A 12025-nucleotide genomic window follows, 5' to 3' on the forward strand; every position below is an offset into this window, starting at 1 on the left:
ACCCGGGTTAGACCTGCACACAAGTTGGTGTGGAAGTACCTCTGGGGTTGGCAAGCAGCAAACATGCCTTGTTTACAGTTTTTGTTATCTATTATAGTTATGTATATATTTATAAATAAAGCTGTGGCCAATTCCCACACACACAAAGTTAAAGATTTTGTTGTTGGTTTCAGTTATTTTAAGTATGGGTAATAGGGGAGGGACAGTTACAGAAAACAGGAGGTAAGTGGGTCTCTACAGTCAGGTTATCATACAGAAAGAGTCGGTGTTTTTGTCAAAATTTCATCAAATTTTATAACAATTACATAAATCAACAAGGGATAAATAGAAAAGTAATAGGAATAATATGCATTTTTTTTAATTAACAAATTAATACACTATTGTCTTTGTGTAGACCACAATTTAATGAATAACATATACTGCATAAGCTGGTGAGTTTTGTGACTATAACAGTGAGGAACAGTGAAGAAGGTAAAAAATTGAATCTTTCCCCAATGAATGATGAGAAACAGTGCCATACTATGCTACACATTTACACCATACTGGGCCAAATAACAGCATCATTCAGAGTCCGCATACAATAATGGCACCATACAATGAAAACATAACGGCAACAACCTGCAATACAGTTCCAGAAGAATTCCACAGATGGTGCCACAATGTAATTTAGAGATAACCTGCGTGTGATGAATGTAAAAAGGCTTTTATTGGTGAAGGCCAAAGGGTAATTTGTCCCTTCTGAACATGAGAGAATCTGGTCTCCAGTGAATAGATGTTACTCCGTTCACAATAGATGTGTATACTTGAAAATAGGAATGGAGAAAATGCCTTACTCTTTAAATCAAATGTTTACGTTAAGCAAATTTTAGCAATTTTTGTTTATCTTTTTATATTTTTCACATCACTATCTGTTTTTGAGAAAAACCACAACCCCGGAATCTTGAAGTTTTCACTTTGGCGACTAAGCCTAATAATAAGCTGTTCCTTTTCTATAGAGATAACTTTTCAGCAATCATCGTAAAGGTAAGACTACAATGAACAGTGACAAGAGGGTTAGATACAGTCCTAGAACAAATAACATAATGCATATGCAGAAATATAGCAGCCTGTCAACTTTATTTACCATACCACTTTCCTTCACCTCCTCGGTTGAACATGATGGACATGTGTTTTTTCAAAACCGTATCAACTATGTTAACTTTATATACCGTAAAAAACATAAATTTACACCATTCACAATAGGGGATGGTACAGGTCCCCTCTTACTCACTCCACAAAGACCTCTGCACAGGTCACAAAGCATGTCTAGAAAACTCTCCCATAAAAGTGAACAAGTAATGGGAGTTGCGCAATAGCAGCTATGCTGTTAAAGGGGTACTCCACCCCTAGACATCTTATCCCCTATCCAAAGGATAGGGGATAAGATGTCTGATCTCCCTAAGATGTCTAATCTCCCTCTAGCACCCGCCGTTCGTTTAGAACGCTGGCTGCGTCACCGGAGGCTTGTGATGTCACAGTCACGCCCCATCGTGGATAGGGGATAAGATGTCTAGGGGTGGAGTACCCCCTTAATGTAACTCCCAGAGCTTCGTAAACTTCCCACAACTTGCAAGGCCATGCTGTTTGTGCAACTCCCATTAAAGTCAATGGGAGTCATGCAAATTGCTTTGGCTGTCTTCGGCTTTTCCGACCACCTCTTGTGGCTGGAAAACTAAAACAATTAGATGGGATGGTCCTTTTAATACAAGTTCTTAAAGGGGAACAATGGTACATAAGTACTTATCCCTATCCCCAGGATAAGTCTCTGATCGCGGAGGTTCAGACTGTTGGCACTCTCTGGCACCCTGGCTCTCCCCATGCACAGAGCAACCTCTGCCCTGTGCCCGAATTGCTGTCACCAGCGCATGAAGCGGTGGCCGATACCCCTCCATGTATCTCTACGGGAGAACCGGAAATAAAAGTAAAGGGGCATGTCGATCACCGCTTCGTGACATGGTCGACAGTAATATGTGTTAGGGGATAAGTACTTATGTCCCGGAGTTTCCCCTTAATTACACTATCTATTATTTCTTACACTAGATATATATTAAGGGCCTGTGTGCAACATATTAAAACCACTTCTGTTTAGTCAAAACATCTAAGCAAAAAATTACTTAAAAGACCACCAAATACCTCTCCGCAGGACTTTGCTTCATGTCTAAATAGCACATTATCCCATGAAAAGCAAGAGAAAGTTAAAAATGCCCTAAACAAGGAATATGTCACTTGAATGGCAATTATTAACATATTATGAGTAATGTTCTTTTTAGTACCTTGCAAATAAATGCGACTGACAAACTAACAAGAATTTATCAGAAGCAGGATTACAAATATGACTTTAGAACAGAGGCTGACTCACAACAGTGACATTTTCGTGCGTGACTAATCGCTTACTAGAAACACTCTACTTTCTCTTTGAAGACGGTGATTTATTGGCTTATTAGCAAAGTTTACTTTTTGTTACCAACTTTTCATCTAGTAAACTACTGTATCGGAGCTGAGCACAGAAATCGGTATGTGGGCAATGGTTTCAGTTATGGAATAAAGCAGTGTTTCCCAACTAGGGTTCCTCCAGCTGTTGCAAAACTACTACTCCCAGCATGGCTGTTCGGCATGATGGGAGTTGTAGTTTTGCAACAGCTGAAGGCACCCTGGTTGGGAAACACTGGCATAAAGGGTAAAACAGGGCATTTTAAATGGATACTGTCATATCCAAAAACTTTACTGATAAAAATTAAAGTCTTTTTGTAATATGGTATTGAAAAAAAAATTTTATATTAAATGAACGAAATGACCCCATGAAAATCCCACCACTAGGGATCTCCATACCTACTGGGACACTAACCAGTCCTGCAGCAGCATTAGGCTTGTCCATGAGTCATGGACAAGACATAATTCATGGACAAGGTTGCATGAGCAGACACACCAATAACCTCCCACCACCACAAGGAGAGACAAGCCCCCGTCCCCTGAGATGATTTTTAACACTGTGTTCTGAGTTCTGACAGGTACGCTTTAAAGGTGAATTCCGTCCCCCCTCTTCCCCCACTTCCTGTTCAATATTTTGTTCAATTATGCTGAGCTTCAAACACATAATTTCCTCGGCAGATGTTTCTGTTGCCAAAATCCCGACTCTAGCGTCTGCAGAAAAAATGAACATGTTCATTGTTTCCGCTGATTCTGCTCGGAAATGCATTGCCGTCTATGGGGACAGCTCATTTCCGAGTGGTCATAGCACTAGTAGAACATGCATATTTGCGGATTGTCCATTGTGTTTTCCAGACAAAATTCTGGAAATTTTCTAAGGCTAGTGTCACACATAGCATTTTATGGAATACTAATGAGCGTATATGAGTTTATATAAGACCCAAAAATTACAAAAATAAAAAAGACACAATAGGGCAGACATCATGTATAGAATTTTTCTTGGAAAACTACCAGTGCAGTTTTTGATGTAATTTCTTGAATCAAAGCCAGACATTGGTCAAGCATTTATTTACATTTTCCATTTCTTTTCAATTCGCTAATGATTTTGGTCCACAAAAAATGGTGTAAAAAACTACAATTTTCCAACATACGCAGTATGTGACACCTTAAGCTGACCAATGAATAACCTGCCCATGGTCATTGCTGGCTGACATAACCTATTATTGGATTTTCCAATTTTGGTCGCTCATTTGTAGAGGTTAAATAACAACAGACACTGTTACTAAGTGATCACAGAACAAAATCTTTGGCGAAATATACGTCAAAGCTTTGTGCCCAGACAATTCGATTTCCAACCCTATAGAGCTGAAGTTATACACATTCTAGGCAACATAATGTATATGTGTTGGCCGTGCCAGGAAAACCTTATCCAATTACTTTATTTGACAATGTCACTGGGATACAGTGTTTATGTATTCTGCATTGTTATCATAAACAATAGGGATGAACCGAAAAGAAAATTTTTAGGCCAAAACTGAAAAATTTAGGCTGTGCTTGGCCGAAAACTGAAACCAAAACCGAAAATACAGTGCCCCGCCCACTTTTTTGTTAATATAGTTTTTTTTTATAAAATCAACATTTTTTTACTTAAATTCGTTAAAGAAATATGGGGACTTTGTTTTGTGCAACCACCAATTTTACTGTGTAATGACATCACTTATTTATTTTAAAAAAATATATATCAGTATGCTTAAAATGCCTCTTCTGACCCCTATAACTTATTTATCCATACATGGAGTTGTATAAGAGTTTATTTTTTGTGCCGTGATCTCTATTTTTTATTGGTAACATTTTGGTTTTGATGGGACTTTTTGATCACTTTTTATTTTTTCTGCTACATGAAATGATAAAAAATCTGCAGTTTTTGACGTTGGTATTTTTTTAATGTTTACGTCATTGACCGTGCAGTTTCATTAAAGGAAATCTCCGGGATGTAACATCTTATCCCCTATCCCAAGAATAGGGGATAAGTGTCAGATCACGGGGGGTCTGATTGCTGGGGCCCCGCGTGATCTCCTGCACAGCACCCGCTCATGAAAGGAGCTGTTTTGACTATAGCACAAAGCTGCGGCTGACACGCCCCTTCTGCTTCATGAGGTGGTCGATACGCCCCATTCATGCAAAGAGCCGGGGCGCTGTGCAGGAGATTGCAGGGGGGCCCAAGCAGTCAGACCCCCTGCAATCTGACACGTATCCCCTATTCTTAGGATAGGGGATAAGTTGTAATGTCCCGGAGTTCTCCTTTAGCGCTATATTTTAATGGTTTGGACATTTATGCATGCGGTGTTACCAAATATGTTTGTTTATTTTTTGTTAACTTATATTTGAAAAAGGGGGATGATTTAAACTTTTATTTAGGGGAGGGGCTTTTTAACAATTATTGCCTTAATTTTTTTTTCACTTTTTTTCTCCCCATTGGGCAGTGTTTTCCACAGTGTGCCTCCAGTTGTTGCAGAACTATAACTCCCAGCATGCCCAGACAGCCAAAGGCTGTAGGGCATGCTGGGAGTTGTAGTTTTGTAACAGCTTGGAGACACACAGATGCACTCCTGTGCTTGTAGACACTGATCATTGCTGTGCCATAGGAGCTTACAGCACAGCCATAGTCAGTACAGTTAAAAAAAAACATATGTCCATCAATTCAACCAAAGAAGAGAGAAGCTATTTTACAAAAAAAATATGGTTTAGCTGGACGACTCATAATATGGAGTAGAGTGGACTGAGGTTAACTGCTAGTCTTAGGCTAGGTTTCCACTTGTTTGTTTATTTTTACACCTAAAAAAATGCCAGCAAAAATGCCTGTAAAACTGCCACAGCTTTTTTCATGCATTTTTGCAGTTTTTCTGGCCTTTTTTCTGGTTTGTGCCAAATTTTTCCCTGTGGCAGTTTTTTTTTACTTCCTTCTGGGTACCACTCTGTGGTCGGATGCTGAGTGCCCGGACCACAGAGTGTATGGAGGTGAGGAGTGATGTATAGCATCACTACGCACATCCCCTGGCCGTATAGTATACAGGGGTGCATAGTGTACCCGTATATACTATACAGGAGCCGGGAATCCCATCACCAGACTGACAGGACTCCCTGCTCCTATAGCCCCTTTTGCGGTATACAGAATATACAGCTATCTATAGATAGCTGTATATAGTGTATACAGAAGACAAGGTCTGCTTACCTCCCTAGTTCCCTGTCCCCGCCGGGTCCGTGTAGCTCTGCCCCCTAGTGATGATGTCATTAGGGGTGGAGCTACATATGGGAACCAGGCTGGTAAGGGTGTGAGGCTCTGTTCACATTGTACATTTTGTATAATGTGAACAGACCCTTCTTGCCAGTGTCCTCCTAGGCAGGGAGACTTCAGCTGTTGCTAAACTACAACTCCCAGCATGCCCAAACAGCCATAGGCTGTCTGGGCATGCTGGGAATTGTAGTTTTGCAACAATTGGAGGCTCTCTGTTTTGGAAGACATTGCATTATGGGCGCTCTCCCCAGCGGAGAGCGCCAAAAATGTCCTAACCAATTTTTTGTGTTTCTTTTTTCTTCTCGTTTCAGATCCCTGTATGCAGAGGATTACGGCGTATTCGGAGGACTACTGCGGATGAATTGGATTTTTTCCCTTTTAATAAAATGGCTAACGGGGGAGTGTGTTTAAAAATAAAATTATTTTTCCAATGTGTCATGGTTTTTTTTAAATTGAATTTTCAGGCTTAGTAGTGGAAGCCATCTTATTGACGGAATCCATTACTAAGCTGGGGCCTCAGCGTTAGCCCCAAAAACTGCTAGTGCTAACCCCCAAACATTACTCCGGTACCCACCGCCACAGGGGTTCCAGGAATAGCCGGTACCAACAGGCCCGGAGCATAAAAAATGGCGCTCCTGGGCCTAGGCGGTTTTTAGGTCAAATCAATTATTAATAAAGTACTAAATGCAACTTCCATCTATACCTGTACAATATACTATTTCATAAAACTGCTTCGGAGGTTGTAACGTGTGTTCCAGTTAAAGTTGACACTGTTCATTTCTGTATACATCATTTGAACCTTTCCATTCTGTATTCATTATATACAGTATATGATCACTAGGTATAATCATCATCATTCAGCTACATAACCCGTTCACTCGATACATTTTCCATAAACACCAAGAGGATGACAAACAACAATGACAATAGTTTACATTTTCAAAATGGTAACAAATCCATAACAGCACTTGGTCCAGTTGTGACACTTTTTCATGAAATTCACCATCATCTGTGTAAAGAAAGCAAAATGTGCCCAGACTCTTCTGGTGACAACGATGATAACCAATTAACCGACAGCAACACAGTGGTTGCCATGTCTTTTTAGGGTACATATGATTGACAGCTCATTGTGACATGCTTTACAATGCAAACACATTAATTACATGCAAATTACTCCCATTATGAATGAAAACTACAGGGGCTTGGACTACGCATCACAAAACAAGTGCAGGAAGACTGTATGTGCTCATTTACCAATAAACACTATCTATATATATCCATATATCTCATATCTATCTATCTATCTCTCTCTCTATCTATCTATTTATCTATCTATTTATCTATCTATCTATCTAACTCATATCTATCTATCTCCTATCTATTTATCTATCTATCTAATATCTATGTATCTATCTCTCTCATATCTATCTATCTATTTATCTATCTATCTCTCTATCTATCTCATATCTATCTGTCTATCTATCTCTCTATCATCTATCTATCTATCTATCTAATATCTATCTATCTATCTATCTCATATCTAGATATCTCATATCTATCTATCTATGTATCTATCTCTATCTATCTCATATCTATCTATCTCATATCTATCTCATATCTATCTCATATCTATCTCATATCTATCTATCTCATATCTATCTATCTCTATCTATCTCATATCTATCTATCTCATATCTATCTCATATCTATCTATCTATCTCATATCTATCTATCTTTAACCATTTGCACCGCCTACTTCTCTAATGCTGAGGGACTGCATTGTATTCCTGACCCATTAACACATGCTGACAGCCTATTCTGCAGTAACTCTTATTTAGCTGTTTTGCAGATCATTAATTATGTTTTGTTAATTGTTACTTTCCTCCAATGCAGAAAGACATTGTGTCCTGTTTAAGAGGACATGCGGCTGCCTAATAAAGTACACAGGGAATGATGCCAGGCGCTGGACTAATTGACGTGCCCATCAATAATTGACATCATAATTGACAAGGGATACAAGTCATCCTACGTAGAACGCCCGCCTGCAGCCTATCCATCATTTTTATAAGCACCAGCAGCAACTGCTGACGTATCCTGAATGATAGCATCACGTCATTCCATAACCATTCCTAACAGTACCATGTGCACCTCGCTCCTATATTCTCTCCTCCACACAAGTTCACATTATTAAATCATATTACAGGGTTTATATTAATACAAGTAAGCTAAAAGAATCTGTAAGAATGGATCAGTGAAGGATTACAGCAGTATTTTCCAACTAGGGTGCCTCCAGCTGTGGCCAAACTACAACTCCCAGCATGCCCGGACAGCCTTTGGCTGTCCGGGCATGCTGGGAGTTGTAGTTTGGCCGCATACTGGAGGCACCCTAGTTGGGAAACACTGGATTACAGTATTCTCTTACATATAAGTAAAATAAAATAAAATAAAAAAAAAAAAGCAAAGAAGAGCTGTCACCATTGACTCCACAGCAGATCTATCGTCTTTCCTAATTGTTTTTCACTTAAAATTTGTCACACAGAGAACTGGCAATGCTCTTGACATGTTACGTTTACATTTTAATCAGTCTGCAAATACTGTGCAATTTGGCACTCACTTAAAATCCTACATTTAGCAAAGATGCTCCCCCCCCCCCTCCTCCTTCCATCCTGTGTAAGAATTAAACACCAGATTATTCAGAAGAAGAAGAAGAAAACCATGTCCCAGCATCTTGCCTAAAATCACACAGTAACATTCTAAAGAAAGCAGGCAGCCTGTTTAAAGTTTGCTCCCTGTATGCGGTCCTAAAAGTAACGAGACATCAAACATGCAAATTCAGGTTACAAAAAAGAAAGAAATAAATGAATGAATAAATAAATAAATAAATAAAAGAAGAGATAAAAGTGGCGTTACCCATTCCAGTCGGCTAGCATCTGTCTCACTTATATCAGTTCTCATGAATGCTACACTGCATCTGACTGCCCATTAAATCCCTGGAAGTCTCGACTTGGTGGGGATGTGAGCTTAACACAAAATGAACACTTTGAGTATGTGCTGTGTGCTTACAACTCCCCCTCCCCCTTAGCTACAGTACATTACTCGTATAAACACAGATTACATTAGTGGCTAGGAGTGGAATGACTTTAGCCGGCTGCCAGTTGGGGCTGCACTACACCACCTTTTCAATGTAGGTTATGACATTTTGTCTTAATTGTTCTTTTCTTCTTTTTTGTTGTGCCTCCTCCATGGCCTCTGCTCTTGATATAGTTTTCATCACAGCTGACATCACAAAAAAGCCAAGCTAAAAACAAACCCAAGACGGGAACATGACCAAGGAGTTAACTGTTTGCAGACAACAACAACTTGCCTCATGTACAAAACCCGCTCTTGGCACAAACAAAGCACTTAGACAACATGAAAAGACGACTTCGTCAATAGGATGCAAGGGCTTCACAACAGCATGCGCCTCTGTGCGTTACTTCGGGATCTATCCGACTTAAAGATAGGCAACTAGGAGCTACAAAAAAAAAACGCTCTTTGGGAGGCGCTGCTCGCATGAATGAAAGAACGGAGACACTCGGGCCAGCACCGGAAAAACGTTTTTATTTTGCAAAAGAGTGGACAACGCGTTTCGGCACACACAAAGTGCCTTCCTCAGGTCCAAAACGTACAATGCAAACTTCTTGGACCTTCAGAACCACGCCAGCGCTACTGCACACAGGATCATCTCCAGTATCTCTGCATACTATCCAAGAAGTTTGCATTGTACGTTTTGGACCTGAGGAAGGCACTTTGTGTGTGCCGAAACGCGTTGTCTGCTCTTTTGCAAAATAAACAAGTTTTTCCTGTTCTGGCCTGAGTCTCTCCATTCTTTCACTCATGGGAGCAGAGCCTCCTAAAGACCGTTTTTTGTAGCTCCTTGTTGCCTATCTTGATTCTCTACTGGTTCTTGCATAAGAGTCCAGCCCCGGTCGGAGTGCAGCAGCTCCCGCTTTACCACTCACAACTACATTCTGTGAGCTACTAGCAAAATCTGACACAAGATACAGCATTGCATTCTACTCTATTTTTGTCCTTCTCTCTATATAAGCGTAATCCAACTTAATGGGGAACTCCGGTGGAGAATTTTTTTTTTCCAAATTAACTGGTCCCATAAAGTTAAACAGATTTGTAAATTACTTCTATTTAAACATCTTAATCCTTCCAGTATTTATCAGCTGCTGTATGCTACAGAGGAAAAAATTTTCTTTTTGAATTTTTTTTCTGTCTGACTACAGTGCTCTCTGCTGACACCTTTGTCCGTATCAGGAACTGTCCAGAGCAGGATAGGTTTGCTATGGGGATTTGCTTCTAAGCTGGACAGTTCCTGACATGGACAGAGGTGTCAGCAGAGAGCACTGTTGTCAGACTGGAAAGAACTTCACACATTTCTCTGGAGCATACAGCAGCTGATAAGTACATGAAGGTTTCAGATTTTGAAATAGAAGTAATTTACAAATCTGTTTAACTTTCTGGCACCAATTGATTTGAAAACATTTGTTTTCCACTTGTTTCCACCAGAGTTCCCTTTTAATCTATCGCTGTTTTTATTTGCCTATATCATACAGTATTATTTTAATTGTTACAATGTGTTACACCAATATTGTAAAAAGATGATGGTGCTAAACAAACACAAAGTTACCAAAACTCCCTTGCAGAATAAACCCCATGACAATCCAATGCATCTCTGCAGGCTACTGGGAATCTGGAATCCTCTGCTGCTGATGCCCTACAAGTGCCACTAGCAGAATACAGGCACAGCTCCCAGGCATTGTGACAGCTTTGATATATCAATAGATTAGACAAAACCTTACGGAGCATTTCCAACAAAAAATGGGCACTCCGCCCCTAGACATCTTATCCAAAGGAAAGGGGATAAGATGTCTGATCGTGGGGGTTCCGCAGCTGGAACCCCGGCGATCTCTGTGCAGCACCCAGCGTTCGTTTAGACTGGTTGCGGGCGGCGGGGGTCGTGACATCATAGCCACGCCCCCTTGAGCCGTTAAACCACACACCCTCTATGCAAGTCTATGGGAGGGGCCACGCCCCCTCCCATAGACTTGCATTTAGGGGGCGTGGCGTGACATCACGAGGGGGATTGGCTGTTAAGTAACGACCCCCGTCGCCCATTTCAAGCGTTTGGAACAAAATGTTACGAAGGCTGGGGCAGCAGAGTACCCCTTTAAAATGACCACATATTATAATTGTATATACTATATATACTATAAATCCTGCATTTGCAAAGATGTCCCCCCCTCGCCATCCTGTGTAAGAATTAAACACGTCAAGCTGATTTTACGAAGAAGATAGCCATGTCCAAGCCTCTTGTCTAAAAACCCATTTTAAAGAATGCAAGCAGACTGTTTAAAGTTTGCCCTCTGTATACAGTCATGAAACGAACAACACATATAACATGCAAAAAACTGAAATTTGTAAATTGTTAAATTATCATTTCAAACAACTTTTCACTATTAATAGTATATGTGATCTATAACATACTTATAAATCACTTCATTGACCAAAAGCGATTCCTTATCCCAGAAAAACAGCCTTAAATTCTTGGCCACTAGGTGTCACTTCCCTGCAGTCTGCTGTTCACTGATAGATGTTAGTGGAAAATCTAACTCTAGTAACAGAGACATCAAGACAAAACACAGGAAGAAGGGGTGGGGCTTAGAATGTGATGGAGAGTGAAAAAAAGAGTTAACCTGAGCTGTGTGCCTGCAAGTTGAGGCTTTCTCCGTCCTCCAGAAGATCTGCACTTACCAGGAAAGGTAAATCACGGCTTCCTTCTCAGTTCAGCACAACCAGCAGTAGCTGGGTACTGCTTAGTGTAACTACTTCCTTGCTGTACTGCTGCTGTGCTATCCATTAAAAATAGAGCAAGGCTTCCTTCTTACCTCAGCACCAACAGCAGTTCAGTGCTTAGTGTCACCCCTGTCCTACTGCTGCAGTTCATGCATTAGTAACCCTATCTTCCCTCATCTATAGTAGTGTACTGTAAATCACCCTTAAGCACAGTGCAGCATGCTCAGTCCAGGGTACTCTCCCCAGCACTATGTCAAGGCATAGTAGGTTCTGACCTGTGATTGGCCAGAAAAAATGGACAAAGTTAGTATATACTACTGGCAAACACCCAGCTCTGGTCCAACCTCCTGAAATAGAGGGAATGAGAAATAGCTGTAAACCATGGTGGGGGCATTCAGGGTCTTAAAACCCCCAGTTAGA

At 40.5% G+C, this 12025-nt stretch overlaps 1 protein-coding gene across 4 annotated transcripts in view; it reads right to left on the reverse strand.

Annotated features, from left to right (window-relative positions):
* The window catches only part of ARID5B (AT-rich interaction domain 5B), a 338170-nt gene that overhangs the window by 82078 nt on the left and 244067 nt on the right, over window positions 1-12025 (reverse strand). The window contains exon 1 of one of the 4 annotated variants that reach the window (XM_056529840.1): window positions 8672-8787. The exons of the other annotated variants lie outside the window; for them this stretch is intronic. Within the exon in view, the coding sequence (XP_056385815.1) occupies window positions 8672-8675 (4 nt within the window). The 5' untranslated portion in view covers window positions 8676-8787. Of the gene's footprint in view, window positions 1-8671; window positions 8788-12025 lie in introns of those variants that run through there. 4 annotated transcript variants of the gene reach the window in all.

This window comes from Hyla sarda, chromosome 7, assembly GCF_029499605.1.
Source record: "Hyla sarda isolate aHylSar1 chromosome 7, aHylSar1.hap1, whole genome shotgun sequence".
In the NCBI taxonomy this organism is placed as follows: domain Eukaryota; kingdom Metazoa; phylum Chordata; class Amphibia; order Anura; family Hylidae; genus Hyla; species Hyla sarda.